At 40.8% G+C, this 15,987-nt stretch overlaps 1 protein-coding gene across 1 annotated transcript in view; it reads left to right on the top strand.

Moving 5' to 3' along the window:
- Nucleotides 1–246: 246 nt before the first annotated feature.
- The window catches only part of GOSR1 (golgi SNAP receptor complex member 1), a gene marked incomplete at its 5' end in the record, with an annotated part of 29,545 nt that continues 13,804 nt past the window's right edge, over nucleotides 247–15,987 (top strand). Inside the window, 5 exons of the mRNA XM_010184578.1 lie at nucleotides 247–383; nucleotides 2,025–2,112; nucleotides 2,332–2,439; nucleotides 3,491–3,582; nucleotides 3,958–4,032. Coding sequence (XP_010182880.1) covers nucleotides 247–383; nucleotides 2,025–2,112; nucleotides 2,332–2,439; nucleotides 3,491–3,582; nucleotides 3,958–4,032 — 500 coding nt within the window. The remainder of the gene's footprint in view (nucleotides 384–2,024; nucleotides 2,113–2,331; nucleotides 2,440–3,490; nucleotides 3,583–3,957; nucleotides 4,033–15,987) is intronic.

The following is a 15,987-nucleotide window of genomic DNA, read 5'->3' on the forward strand; positions in this document are numbered from 1 at the left end:
GGTGGCAACCTGCGCAGGACGCTCCCGGTTGTGTGGGGTGGGGTGTGCAGGTGCTCAGCCGGGCTCCCTCCCCTCTCTCAGCGCGGGGTGTTCCTCTTTCTGCGAGGGCTCCGTTATCGATGCCCCCTTCTCTGGGGGGGGTCCCCTTTCTGGGGCTTCCGAGCGGTCTGCGCAAGCTCCGCTTGAAAGCACGTCGTGAAAACGCGGCCCCCAAAGGCGTGGGGTCCCCGGGCGCGTTTGTGACTTGTTCCCCGCTCTCGGCCGCCCTGTGCAGATCTCAGGAAGCAGGCGAGGCAGCTGGAGAACGAGCTGGACCTGAAGCTGGTCTCCTTCAGCAAGCTCTGCACCAGCTACAGCAGCACCCGAGACGGAAGACGCGACAGGTATAGGTACTAGCCTGTTTTTTTATGTTTTAAATGCTGCTTGTGGTGCTTGGTTCATTTTTATAATTTGCATAGTGCTAATCACACCTGTGCCTTTTATGCTTAGCTTCTTAGGAAGCTCGTTTGTGCTGGTGTTGGTCTGGATGCAATATTGAGTGATATTGGCCTGTGACTGTGTGGGCTGCAGAGGTGCATCGTGAAAGCATGTATGTCACTAGGGGAAGCTGAATTTAAACTTCACTTTGTAACTGTGGCGTTGGTGTGCGAGCTGATGATAGGGCTTTTTAATGCTTGTTACATCAGCTTTTTTTTCTTTCTTATATTAAACTAGCAAGAAGGTATCAGTGCCTTTGATATTAGGGGAGTGTAGCCTTACACCTCCCAGGTGGGCTGGTGTGGTGTTTGTAATTCCTGTTTTAATGATAAGGGAACTGGAGCACTGAGCAGCTGCGACTGGCCCAGGGTTGCACAGAAGAGTAGCCCTCTCTTCAGGAAGGGGAACTGTTTCTGGCTTTCTCCTAGAACGAGTAGTAACAGTGAGATCTCCATATATTTATATGTGTGTATATGGACCAGATAAATACATACGTATATGTGTGTGTATACATGAATAGTTTCTGATTGCTTTAGGCAGATTTGCGTTTGACTGCAGCACCAGTATGATAAAACTTTTCAAGTCTTTGTAGCTTATGGGCCAGAGTTGAGGTCTCCCCTGCAGTTCTTCAGCACTAATTATCAACTTCTCTGTCCCTGTGCACAACCTTTGCTTATTAACTGTGGGTCCCAATGCTGTCTGACAGTTGTGAGTGTGACTGCTGTGTGGGTTGGTTGTTATTTAATTTGTTGATTAAATCAGTTTTGGATCTTTCCACGAATTTCTGGGTCTGGAAGCCTGAGAGACCCTCAAGAATGATCCTGTTACTCTTGAATCAGAGTCCCAGTCTCTCTCTTGCTTCTGGCTCTGTGGTATTGCTTGGCATGTAATCTAATTGTTTTAGTTATTTTTGCTGTCCTATGTAAAACTTACTTCTCTTGCTCTAGTTATTGTAGATTACCAAAGTAAAGAATAGTTTCTGAAAGGTGTTAGTTGTCATACTTGTGCAGTTGGCATACCCTCTGTTGTGCTTCTGTTCTGTTGCTTAGATACGACTTTTCCTTGTGGTTTTAATTTATCTTAAAAAGCACATTGGGAAGGTGCAATGTATGAAACTGTGATTGTGATAAATTGTGTGGTTTGTATTGCTCCACAGAGTGCTGACTGTTTAATAGGTCAGTGGGTTGTCCCAGCACTGTGTTACTGAGGTGTAATTATGTTGCTGGTGTAACATGCTAATAGCACAGTGCTCACTCCTGCTAATGAATAAATAAGCTTAAAAGTTGGGGAAAGAAGGGCACTGGTGCTAGACCTGTGCTGGTAGGAGACAAGTGTTTGGTGTCAGGGAAACCTTCCAAGGAGAGGTTGTATTTTCTCCATGTGTTGCATGCCTTTAACTCTTACCTGCACTAGTGACACAGTATGAGAAGTTAATGTTATTTTCTAGGCTTAATTTTTCCCTCTAGGAAGCTAACAGCCTGGTTAGTACTTGCGTTCATTAAAAGTTATTATACTTTTCTATAACTGCTATTCTTAATTTTCTTTAGCTCTGATACAACTCCTCTCTTAAATGGATCAAGCCAGGACAGAATGTTTGAGACCATGGCTGTGGAGATTGAACAGCTTCTGGGAAAGGTAACTCAGGTTACTGTGGTTTTACTTGAGCACCTAGGAGATGCTGCAGTACAGGTTTTTGTGATGAATGTTAGGAAAAGGTAGTGTGAGTGGTAGGCAAGTGTTTCTGAAGATACACATCTGTTGTTAAAGCATCTCCTTAAACTTACGCATTGTAACTTTCCTACAAGAATAACCCGTTTCATGGTTTTTTAGTTTGTTTTTCTTTTTTTCCTCTAGCTTACTGGAATAAATGACAAAATGGCAGAATACACAAATAGCGCAGGAGTCCCATCCCTGAACGCTGCACTGATGCATACGTTACAGCGTCATAGAGACATATTGCAGGTAACAAACACGTGCTCTTCTTCCTTTTATTTTCTTGTTTTGTTTGAAATAACTATTATTATTCCAGTGCTGATATTACAGCGTGCTTGAATGTCTTGCCAGAAGATGTAAATGCCGCTGATCCCATCTCACTTTTCTTCTCTCCAGGCACCCCAATCGCTGAACTGAGTTGATAAAACTGTATTTTTTAATGTCATATTGGTGACTAGTACCTAGCTAAGAAGGGACAGTAAAGCATGCCGTCTTATGTAGGTGCCTTTTATATAGCAGAAGGGGAAAGGTACTGTGATGAGTTATCTTGTCCGTGTGACCTGTCACACAGCAATATGAGAGGGAACATTGCACTTAAGAAAATAGAATTGTAAAAGCATCTAAACTGCTAAAGGGAATTGAAGGAAATGTGATGGCTAAAGGTACTAATTAAAGTTATAAATCAACTATAGTTCAAACTGGTGATGTTTTCATGGCATAGTCATGTTAAAAGTGTCTTTTATTTGGCTGGTCGTGTATGGCTTGATTTCTGTTTTGTATCTCTGCAACAGACAAGATAAAAAGCATAGTGTGTTTTAAAAGCCACGGCATTTATATGAAATATAGTGCTGAATGTTTGCAGTGCTTTTGGTGGACACCAGTTAAATTGGTTTTCAGAAAAGACTTTTTTATTCATCAAAATAAACCCAAGAATATCTTCACCACGCCAAAGTAGTAGGTTTTACTGGGGCTTCTGATTCAGTCAGTAATGGGAAATTCCAACACAAAATAATTCATCAGAAAGGTGAAGATACGTGAAACTGGGAGAAATTGCAGTGGATTTCCCTCTTAAAACCCTTGCTGTAGCTATCGAAAGTTAGCAAATACTGTAAGAGCAGCGAGTTTTAGAAATACTTTGCATCAACTTCCAGGCATTTTTTATATTAAATTCATAAGCTGGTCTTGCACTTTGTATTAGAGAGCAGTTAACATTTTAAAAGAGAGTTGGATCTTACTTGAGCATCTTGTGTTGGTGAATTGATCTCAGGATCCTAATTTTGGAATAATTGTTTTATTACAGGATTATACACATGAATTCCACAAAACCAAAGCAAACTTTTTGGCAATACGAGAAAGGGAGAATCTGTTGGGATCAGTACGAAAAGATATCGAGTGAGTTGGTGTGTGTGTTACAGCAATGGGACGGGGCTGTCCTCAGAGGAAGAATACTTGGCATAGCTTATTTGTCTGTGCTCTGAATAAAGCAGAAAAAGTTGCTTGAGTTCACAACTCTCATTAAAGTTGTGATAAGATTGTTTTGGTTTTTTGTTTTGTTTTGTTTTTTTTAACTATGAAAAGGAACTCATGTCTTTAAAGTGAAACTATTAAGCTATGCCAAATCACTTTAAAACTGTCTTAATGTGACTGGAACTTTTCTGTTTGGTCACTTCAAAGTAACAAAGCTTTATACATATGTAAATCACTTAATGTCTAATGAAAAGTCTCTGGAAAAAAATGTTTTTCAAATGTTTTTAAAATACGTTCTAGATCATATAAAAGTGGATCTGGCGTGAATAACAGAAGAACAGAGCTCTTCCTGAAGGAACACGAACACCTTCGAAAGTAGGTGTTATTTGTTATTTACTTTCATAAATAGGTAGGTGCCCAACTTCTGTGGAGGATGAAACATTCTTAATTTCAAGTATGTGTGAAAGCTTTCTCCATTTGTAGATCTGTGCAATGAATGCCTTGCACTATGTATTCTGTGACGGTGCTGCTACTTACGCAGCTGGAGAAACATTTGTTGCATATATGGACCGTGAAGTGCATAGAATAGGTAGTGGTTGTGGTAGTTTACAGTGATTTTGAGTTTAGGATCTTGTCAACACTGCGTGACATCTATGTGTTGTCTTCAGTGGGCTTTCACAAGTCACTCGTGGCTCAGACTCCATGCTTGGCCTCCTCTTAAGGAAGCAGATATGGACTGGGATAAGGGTTGAAAAACAAAACTGAAAGTCACAATAATTTAGTTGTTTTCCCCTTTCTTCTTCTTTATTTGTCAGAGACAGACAGAGAAGAAACTTTTTCTTTCCCTTTTGTCTCTTCTTAGTATGTACAGAAGGTGATGGAAGACACTAATTCCAAAATCACCTGTGTGCTCAAATACTTCAAATTGACTGTAGTTTATTGGCTGAGATAGCAAGCAAAATAGAAAGCACTTTCTTTTTATTCCTGTTGCAAAGAGGGCTTTAGGTCATGAGTAGCTGCTTTACGTACTCCCCATTCAGCAAAGCAGCACACTCCAACCTCTGCAGGCAAGTTTGCCTGTCCTAGACAGCCAGGATGTAGTCAAAAATTAGCACTGATCTTCCTGCCTCTGTGTTCTTGACAGTAGTGATGCTAAACCTCAATCTTCCACAAGAGGGCGGGCTTTCATTAAAAAAAAAGAGAAAAAAGTGACTTGTGGCTTTCTCAAATGTGCTTTCTTAAAGATAACTCCTAGGCAGAACTGCACAAAAAGCTTTTACAGGAAATCAAACCTAAATTTTTCAGTTGTGGCTTACCACCACTTCATCCTCAATTTTCTTTGATATCTTTAAGACTTAGGAATTGATTTAAAGCTTGTATTATGACTTTAGGTTGGACTTATTATTAGAAATGCATGATCAGGAAATGTAAAGTTTCCAGGAAAGAAACCAAATTTTAATGATACGGAGGTGAATGTTATCTGAAATGTGCTTTGAAGAATCAGTGTCTGAGTAGACCTGTTCATTCTGGATGTTGTGTTTGGGGGTTTTTGTTTTGCTTTTTGTTAATTGAACAGTAGTAAATAATTTCATATGTTTGGCATTCTGTTAGAGTAACAAGTAAAATATTTCTGGAGTTGTAAGGTGTACTTCTAAGAAACTGGTGTTCCTCTGAGTGCACTGTTTTGAGTAGTTTGAATCAGTGAAGAGAGGAAAACTTAAAACATTTTGTAAACGTTATCTGGCAGATGTCTTTTCAGAATTTGAGCCTGGCATTTGTTGAGGCATCGATTACTTTGATCTCTTGAAACATACAAAACTCTCCAGTATGTTTTTAGGATAAAAACACATGAAAAATAGAATTAAATGAGGCAAGTTCAGAAACAGTTAAAACAATCTTCTGAGTGCTTATTTGAAACGTCAGAACTTAAAAAAAAAACAAACCTCATGACATTGAATAAAAGAAAGCAAGAAATAAGTGTGAGTTGGGAATCTTTAGGAAGCAGGGCCAAAATTAACCATGGAATGCTGCTGCAAGGTGGAGATAACGGTGAGGTGCGAGAGGAAGTCTGGTGTAGAAGCAGAAGACAACCTTGGCGAGAAATCGAAGCTTGCAAGATGTTCGAAACTTTTGAATTGAGAATTGGTAAGCTCAGAAATAGATACTGGCAGAGGAAATTATTGAAGAGTTTCAACATATTTGTCTTCAGAGAAAGCGATTAATGAGCTCTTAATGCCAGAAAGCTGTAAAAGCTAGTAAAAGGTCCCAAGAATTCACCAGGAGCTGGCAGATTACACCAAACATGCTCCTAGGCTAAGCTGACAAGCTTTCTGTGAGTCTTTTTTACAGAGCAGTAAATAACGGTGCTAGGCTAATTGATATAACCATGCGATGAATGTATAGAGATTGCCACAAAGACACAACAGGAAAAATTCAAATATGTATTTAGTGAAGTTGTGAAACCTATGAAACGAGCTTGAAAATGGAGATGGGAACGTAAACTTTGCAAGTGTATTATTTATATGCTGCAAAGTAATAAAATAATGCCACAGGAGCTATATATTTGTATCACATATTGGAGTGTTCACTTGGTCTTGACCCTACTTAATTTATGATGTTAAGTACTTTAACCTATTACGTATTTCTTCCATGATCTGATAATGGAGACTGTATGAGCTATTACCCCGTTTCAGAGTCCCAGACTTGCCTGTCAGCCTTTTTCTTTATGCACTACCATGGGAGACGGAATAAGCAGAAACTCAAGTTTACTCTTGGTGACGTTTTCCATGAATACTCTCTGAAAAGCAGCTGGCAGCCCCAGGCAGTGGTGTTTGTGGTCGTATCTCGCTGGGGAGTAACAGGAGGAGAGCCAGAAAGGTCTTCTCCAGGAGGGACCTGGGAGAGAAGCTGGACCTCTGCTTTTTTTTGTCTAAACCCATCTTTTTCTGTCACATTTTGAACATCATCTCTTCTAGAAGGACTAAGAATGAAGGAGAATCTGTCCGTGTTAATTTTACACATCTTAAAAAAGGAGGAGAAATGAAAATCTGTGAGTACCAAATGAATAAGAGGATCCAACGTATATTAAGCACCAAGGGAATTACAACAGGGAAGTGCTATGCAAACCCTGTCATACATAAACCTGCTGGGATGGGGCTGGACCCCAATTTTGGGAGGGTTGGAGAAAGCGTATCGTGTTGTTCTCTCTTCGACCAAAAGCTTCACTGCTGGTTCAATGCATTTTATAAATGGGCTGAGTTTTACTGAGAAAGGAGGACTGTGTAGAAATTTTAGTGACTCTGGATTGGAGGCATAAAGTTTCTAAGTCACTCAGTTTCATACTTAATTTCTATACAAGTAATTCAAGGATAGTTTTTTCTATGCTGGAAGACAGGTCTTATCGAATAATTATGCCCTGTTAATATTTTTACCTAATATCTCAGATCTTTAGGCATATCATGCTTAAAGAAATACCAAGTCTAGCATGGTCCTGCTTGCAGTTGATTTTTAAGTGCTTGTTTTCTTGAGTCTGTGCCATTCAGTGAAGGTGTTTCTCATCTTTTTTGTCTGTATGCTTTTGGCCAGGGAAGTAAACAAGTCATCCTTTTTCTTGTAATGCTGTTTTCCATCTAAAGAAAATTTTGATGAATAGATCTAGCTTAGCATTTTAAAAACTGCTCTGAAAAGTGCTGCCTCAGAGGAAAAAGTCCTGTCAACTTGGTGTTTGCCCTGAGAAGTTCTGCAGTTACTGATGAGTTAAAGCCTAAGTCAGCGAAGAAGGGACTAATGTGTTTGATTAAATTTGCAATATTGTGTGTGTATGCAAGTGAAAATTTCCCTTGTGTTAGTACTTGCCTTCTGCGTGAATGATAGCAGGTGATACTGATGAATTTGTTTAAAAATTACTGAAGGCTTCCAAGGTTTAGATAGAAATCACAGGTTTCATTACCTACGATTAATTCTTTGTCAAACTAGGTGAAAACTAGACCACTTAGTGGTTACCAGCATTGCTGTAGTAGATTTGTTTTGTCATTGTAGGGCTGCTGTATGGCTATTGCTTTTATTGTTCCAGCACTCAAAAACTAGGTGTTTGTCTTTTTCCAGAAGAATTGGCTGGGGATGAAGCAGGTTCCTGTGCTGGTGCAGATACCATGAGCTGTGGTTTTAATTGCTGTCAGATGACTGCGTGTTTCGAGTAGGTGTTCTGTGTGAGCCAGCCATCTATCCAGTAAAAAATTAGGAGCATTTGGTGTAAGTGATGCAGGTAGATGAGATGAACTGGCTCCAAGTGTTCGGGCTTGCCAAGGATATAAAACACCCTCGTGTGTCTTAAAATGTTTAGCAGCGGGAACAGAGAGGGCAGAGGTGACAGAGGAGGTGGTGAGAAACTTTGGAGGAGAAAAAAAAGGAGAGCAAAGAAATCAACGAGGGATGTGCTCTGCGTGTGAAAGAGGAGTAAGAGAAGTGAGCAAAAGAAATAATGGGAATCTGCAGCGCTTGTGTAATGGTGCTATTAATAATACATACCTGATTCAGGGGGATGATGAGGATCAATTAATGTTCGTGCGGTACTTCATGTATGTGAAGCGCTCTGAAGTACTGAATGTTGTCATTGCTATTATTGTTGCCTTTTGTTTTCCAGCAGAACTGTTTCAAATTTCCTGTTGTGGTCTGGGCAGAAATGGCCACGTTCGGTAGACAATAATCACCAGGAAACTGCTTTCGAACTTTGTTCTTAATGCAGTCTAGATCTCAATAGAGGCAGTCACTTGTTGACCATTTTCCCTCTAAATATTGATGTTGCTTACAGATTTTCACTTCAGCACTGATTTACAGAGAGAAGTCAGCTCAATGAGATGCTGAGACGCTGAACAGGGTTTTCGATTATAGCTGTGTTGATCTTTTGGGAAAAAGGTACCAATTTTCTGCCTTAATTTAATTTCTTTTTCTTTGTTATCCCTGCTCTCTGCTCCACATACCCTCATTTCTGTTCACTGCTATCGCTGCTCAGGTTCCTGCGGGTTTCAGTGCCCTTTGATATTGTACAGCACCATAGAAGTGCTCTTGTCTCCCCCTTCCATCCCTTCCATCGCCTCCTGTTGCAGGAGGGGATCACTCAGATGCCTGGGCAATAACTGCTCCCCCTGACACATGGTTCACCACTGCATCTGCATCTTCTCTTGGAAAGAAAAAGGCTGTAGGAAAAGCAGCTAATTCCCCAATTCCCTCTTCCTTCCCAAGGCGGCTGTGGAAGCGGCAGGGAGGGAGGAGTGTGATGAGGCTCTTCCCTGGCTGCCTGCGCTGCAGCCTCAAACTGCTGAGCTCCACAGCAGTCAGGGCCAAGAAGGGTTTGGCCTTTTTTAATTGCAAAACTTGCCTCTAAATTAAACTTATTTTTCGCTCATGTCAAAGCAGAATGTGGTGTTCTTGTCACTCCACTGTCTTAATTTCAATACAAATTTTAACTGAAGCAGCGCTTGATAATGAATTATTTTCTTTGCTTTATAGCAGTTAGGAAAAAACAAAGCAGATCTCCTAGGAAAGAACGATCCATGCTATCCATGGCCTAGGCTGGGACTGTTTGCCAAGATGCCCCGAATACGGTGTAGTTTGGCAGCAGCCGTGCTGTGCAGTGGTAATGAAAGGCTGCAGCACTTTGTCTACTGAACTGGAAGGTACAGTGCAAGGGGAGATTGAGGAATCTGGGTTAAAATGTTTCTCTGCTGGCCATTAGTTGCACAAGCTCTGGCAATGGTGTGTCACTGTTTTCCCAAATACCACTGACTTGGTTTTGTTGTTTCTGATAAGGAAGCTTGGGAAGCTGTTCCGTTAAAAGTGTGTCCTAGTGCCTCAGTCAGGATGGTGGCAGTGATTGCCTTACCATTGAATATCTGTAATACAGACTTTTTGTGTAGGGCTTTATGCTCTATCTGAGCAGCAGCATGAATAAAATGGTTTCAAGGAAGGGATTTGAGCAAAGGAGGATTTTTGGTATTGCAAAAGCTTACTTAGAGATGCATAATGACTTGTACTGTAATCCTGTTTTAAAATACGATTCTATTTTTCTTTCTGCTGTCTCCTGTGGCTGCAGAGTTTTCTCAATTGCAGTTATGCATCAGTGCTTCCTTCCTTTCGCCTGACATCTGCATGGACCTGAGCAGGTTTGATTTCTGAGCCTGCTGGCAGAGCCTCTGCCTCATGTCCTCCTGCCATGAATCTTCACAGGGCCACGGCACGAGTGGCTGCATCAGCTTCCCCTGGCACAGTCCCAGACTTGGGCTTATCCTGTCCTTACCTGTACCACCAGACTGAGCACAGCTCACCTCTTCTCTTATTTTAATAGTAAATATTTCTTTGTGAGGGAGATGGCTCACGTCTTCTGGAAAAAAGAAGCTTCACTGCTAATGTGACTGTAATTATATGACTGTATGAGCAAGTTATTGAAGTAGTTTAATGAGAATTTGGGGATGTTCAAAGCTTACAGGCAATGAAGAAAGATGCTCTCTTGGGTGTCGTTATTATTTATAAATAACTTAATAAAAGAATGTGAAAATCAGCCAAGCACTTCAGGATGTAAAAGAGGTTTTCCCTCTAAAAATAGCTCGAGCTTCATTAGAGTAAAATCAACTAGTGCTTTTCATCTTCTTGTGCTGTATTCAGGGCTTAAAAAACCAAACCTACCCCAAAACGCTAAACCAAAGATTAGATTCATCTCACAAGGTTTATTTGCATGCTTTCCTTATAGTTTGGGTTGCTTTAACAATACTGTAATCAATAATTTCTCTGACATTGATGACTGTTGTGGTGTTTGTATACTTCAATGTGTCTAAAATTAATGATATTTGAAGAAAGAGGAGAAAATACCCAAACAAACAAAAGATAACCAACAAACCCTCTACACACGCATAAAACCCAGTCTGGGGACTTCCCTTGTAACTTCCAGTACAAAATTGAACGATTCAGGTGACAGAAGATGTAGGCAGATGGTTGTTAGCATTAAAAACCTCAAACTCATTGATTGCTTTTCACGTGTATAAAATGTGAAGGTTTTTGTACGGACTTCCACGTACCCCCAGGAAAGAGGCTACAGAAACTATCCTGGGTCTCTGTGAACGTCTGCAGAAACTGAGGAGCAAGCCCTCATGACACAGCGTGAACGATTACCCAAATATATCCCAGGAAAAAGGTGGTTGGCACTAAAGCTCTGCTCTGGCCTCAGCTCTGGGCTTTAACTTGAAGTCGGCACTGCCCTGGATTTGGGGCGGGGGGAGGGATGTGCAGCCACCCCCCAAACTTCAGAGCTTGTGTTTCCTTCTGAAGTTTCTTGCTGGTTTCAGAAATAAACAAGTCAGTGATGCATGTTTTATTTGTTTTTAGCTTTCCTTTCAACACTGTTCCTTAACTAGGACAGCTTCTCCCCCCCCCCCCCCCCCCAGTCTGTATTTGAAATTAGGACTTTGACAAGAGCTGAAATCCTTCTTACATGGCTTGGTTGTGAAAAGTAGGTGCATCTTTTGGACAGAATCAACAGCTGTGGAGTTTTATAGGATTTCTTTTGTGGAATCTGAGAATCACTTATTCTAATGCGGCATCTCTGTCTTTTGGGTTTTTTTTTCGGTGTGGCTGTGTATTTTATTATTCTTTAAGGCCAGAAGTGCTTACTCATTTGCTGTTGGAACATCCAGTAAAAACACACTGCTGGATTTCATTTCATGTGCATGGGCATGTTAAATAGTAATTATTTTAAATTTCTCAAATACAGAGTGTAGCTTTGGAAAGTTACATTGCTGTCTAAATGTAATTCTTGAGTTTATTTCGTTTGAGCCTCTGTACTGGTGGATCAATGTGGTTCTCCTCGTTCCTGTCTGCTATATAGTAGGCTATGCAGGTTATCTTAGTGTGTTGCTTTCCCAGTGGTTTGTTAAAAGGCATCAACTCCCGTCTGCTGAGGATACTTTCTATCACATCCAAACTAGATCCAAATTCCCACTAAAACCTGCCTATTTTAGCCTGGTAATGCAGTTTTGCTTAGAACCTTTCAAGGACCTTAGTTCTGTTGTCAAGTGAAAGATGCAGGGTGCTTTCTTTTCACTTGAGAGACTTGTTTACACCGAGTCTGGTCGCACTTCTGGAAGAAGGCATCTCGTTCAGTCTTGGACAAAAAGACAAGTCTAGGAACACAGTGAAATGGGGTCAGAAGAAAAATGTTGAGATCTTCGCCCATTAATGATGTGCATGCTGAATTTGGATTGTAGATGGTTTAAATGTTGTGTGCACTTTCAATTCTGAACCGTAGATGCTCATTATATTGTATAGGTAACCGTGCAATTTTAAGAATAATCTTCTGAAGCTTAATAACCAGGCAGGTGGACAGTTGTAACATTAGGTTCTTCAGCCAAGGCCTGGATGGAAGCCACGTAACTTCCTACATCTACCAAACCAACCCTCCAAACCACAGCAGGTGAAAACGCAGTTAGGAAGCAAAATGCATTTCTATCAATATGTCTTTTAGGGTTTTGTACTAAATGAAAATTGGGTTGTCATCCTAGGGGTATCTTGCTGCATTTCTGTATTAAACCTCACTGAAAATGAGAAAGATATTCATTACAAAGTTGTTTATATCATGGAGCTCTTCTGGAAGACGCCCCCCCCTGTGTTCTCTTTTCTCAGTTACAAGTATGTGAGTAGTAGTACAATGTTTCTGGCTTTGTCTGGCTTTAGCCAAAACCCGCTGAGCCAGAAAAGTGGCACAACCTTTTTTGTTACAGCACAGATTATAAACAGCGTGTGTTTCTTGTCATTTGTGCATCTATCTTGTCTGTGTGTGCCCAGTGAATCGGTAATGACAGGTTATGTGGTGGGGCTCATTTCTTGTCGGATCAACATTGGATGTCGAAGGCTCTTCGCACTTGTGTACGCTTAGAAAGCGTTGCTTGGTTTTGAGGGGTTTTCCCTGTAGTTAAAGGTATAATCTAAATGGCACGTTTTAAACCAGAGGAAATAATGAAAACGGCCCTCATGCTGAATGCGAGTTCTGCACACAGCATGTAAAAATTGAGGAAATGCCGATATAGTCCATTAGTAAATTACTGGAATTGTTCTGACAGTTGTGGTTACTGATAATGACTTACAGTAAGGCCTGCCCTTCTCAGTTCATTTCACTTTGTTCCTATGGGTAATATGGAGCAATTATATGGGAGGGTCAATCTATCCAGGAACTTTCACAACCGTGAAGAGAGCCTCCAGAAACCTCAATTTGTGGCTCTTGGTGCCATCCTGGCATTGGTTTTATGCTTACTAATAGGCAACCAGCTCCTGCGCTTCACTTAGACCATAGGAGCCGTTTTTGTTTGAAGTTTTTAACTGCGTTCTTTGGGTAAACTGTATACTGCAGGTTCTTGAGGAGGCTCTTATTTCCTTATAGATTTGCTTTAAAGGAAGAAGCTTTGCTGTTGCTCGCCCTCTTGGGGCTCTCAGCCATCAGGCGCTCTCCCTGGCAGTCTGTGTGCCAAAGAGCTTTCTTGGCTAACTCCTCTTTTTGCAGAAACTTTTCTTTCATTCTCTTGATAGTTCCCAGCCAAGTCCGTGGCGTTCAGGGGAGGTGCAGACCGGAGCCTTTGGAAATCCAGGAGAAACAGCCTGTTGGTGTGCTCGGACCTGCGAAGGTGGATCCCTGGGTTTGGGGATCTACCGGCAAAGGGAGAGCATCCCTTGGTATTTGCTTGCATCCGTTAAATTGTTCTTTAAACTGAGTTAGAGCAACCGATCATTTCAGTGGTTGCGGTGCATGTGTAGACATGTTTACAGACGTTAGACAGCTGCAAAGAAAGTACTTACGTTAGCTGATCTTAAGTGCAAATAGTTTAATTGATAAGCTGGCGAGATACAGACTTAGAGATGTAGCGAGGAGTCTTAATTTTTAGGGAATTTTGTGTCATAGGATTGCAAGTTGGAGGGAGTAATTTTCACCAGGTTATTTTCCAGGAAACCCTTTGGCTGATTCTTCCCTGCGGTGAAAAGTGTGCCTTTTGCATGTTGTTTTTTTGTCATATACAAGGTAAATGTGAACCATCTGTAAAGAAATTCGACACTAAATAATGCTGGTTAACTCCTGCCTAGAGCAATGGGTTATGTTCCAGCGCCTTTCATTCTAGATTTAACAAATTGCCGGCATTGATTAAAAACAATGTGATGTTGTGCTATTGTGCTTTTTTTCTTTTCCGATTTTGCAACTATTCCTCGTTCTTATTGAAAGTGATTACTGAGTGTCGGACTCCCCAGGACAATTTCTGCAGAAACGAGCTTACTTACATGATTAGAGTCTGTAGGTGTGATGTTGTTAACATATTATTCCTTTAGAGCAAATCTATACATTGACTTAATGCTCATGTTTGTGCTGGGTTTTATGTTTGATTGCTGTAGGCTGTTATTTCATTTTGCCTACTGCAACAGAAAGCGTGAAAACACTGGATCTCCTTACCATCCAGATTTACGCTTTAATTAACAAATAAAGGGAACCCACAAAAGATAGCAATTAGTGGTGGTATTTGAAGCTTCCTCTGCTTTCAGAATTGCTTCTGTGGGCAAACTGCTCATCCCTGAAAATGCCCATATTACCTCACATCTTTGGTTTTGGCCAGCTGGCTCTCCTCATGCTGGAAATGTAAGATGAATGCATCGTAGTCACATACATTCCTTTTCCTGCCTGGGCTGCTGCATGCTGTGCCTTCATCGCAGGTGCTGCTTCTGCCCTTCGATAAAAACACAGGAGCCAATTTTGTGTTGTCTGCACCATCCTCTATTATAAATATTCGCTTTTTGGGTGTCATATACTCTAGGTGTTTGTCTCGCCACGCTCTTGTGTTGGGTCTCAGTCCATGAGTAGGCTTCCACACCAATTTTTGCCTTCATTATCAGCTGCCGTAGGAGCTGTCCACATTTGCTAAGCAGCTCCTGTGGAATTCACTCTTTCTTTGACGCTGAATTGAACCAAGCTTGAGACGAGTCTTGTAAAATCTGGAGTATCTTGTTTGTTATCACAAATCTGCCATTCTCCTGGTTGAGTTTTGAAAGGGCTTAATGATATTTAGATATATTTTGTTTTTAGATTAAGGTACATTGATGGCAAGCAGATAAAATGAGTTGTAACTGGACTTTTTTGTGTGCACAGCGTTCCTTTCACTTGTGAGTTAGGAATTATTATTATGATGGAAATAACTGACAGTATAAATCTGATTTGCTTCATCAGAATATGTATATTTGTGTTGAAGTATCAAGTATGTTTTGCAATATTTGCGTTCCTGGAAGCTCCATGTTGCCTGATCCAGGAGTGTGAAAATATAAAACATTTAGTGCGGGCAGTTTGAGAGCTGAGCCTAGAGATTATGCCTGCAGTTAGAGAAAGAACAGAGTAAGTTATTATTTCTGTAATTAGGAAAGTAGGGGAAGAGTTACGAAGTGCTGTATTAGTTTATCCTACAGGGGCTTCCCCCAATCCTTTTAAATTATTCTTTGTGATAATATTGCCCTTAATTTTTACTGAAGGGTTTAAAGTGCACTGTGAAATGAGTTGTGTGCAGGTGAGCCTTACTGCTGCACCCTGTTTCCACTGCCAATACTCGTATTGGGTACCTAGCTAGTAAGTCAGCAGCAAAACCTGTGTATGTGGGAGAAGCCCGGCCCTCACTTAAGTAATGATCTGTATTGGTGAATTTTAGCTGCTGGCTTAGAGATTTGCTTTTGAAAAACCAAACATAATTTGTTCTTTAGTTGTAAAAGTGTGATGTGATGGGCAGGCTTATTTTCTATGCTAGAGGCATATTTCCCTTAATTTTTGCTTTGGATTAATTTACCTGTCTGCACGTTTAAATGAGAAATTGCAGTGTCTTTTGCGAAGACAGCAGTTGCACAGAGGCCTGATTATTTCGTATGCATGACTGCTGCCGTTGGATTTGTGCCACTTATTACAGTAGGTGATTGCCTCAGCATCTTTCAGTGTTTGTTTCATATAGTATTTTTAAATGGCTTTGTCAAAGTGCCATCTGTCTAGGCAGTTGAAAACACAGAGCTTATTGAAACAGATGGCAAATCAGATTAATATTGCCCAGACCCATGGTTTGCTTGCTTTGGATGTTCATAAGGTAATGTCCACTGGATTTGTTGTCTTTGCTTGAAAAGCAGAAGAACAAAGTCAAGGGGTTTTCTTAAGGGCCTCTTTTTGTAGAGTTTTGAATGTGTGAGTTAAGCAAAATTACCTCTTTCAGTGTTATTTTTTATTCTGTCAAACAGCTGAACATTATTCATGCTTGTGAGAACAACTTCTGTTTGTGT

Source organism: Mesitornis unicolor, unplaced genomic scaffold (genome assembly GCF_000695765.1).
Source record: "Mesitornis unicolor isolate BGI_N332 unplaced genomic scaffold, ASM69576v1 scaffold7915, whole genome shotgun sequence".
Classification (NCBI taxonomy): domain Eukaryota; kingdom Metazoa; phylum Chordata; class Aves; order Mesitornithiformes; family Mesitornithidae; genus Mesitornis; species Mesitornis unicolor.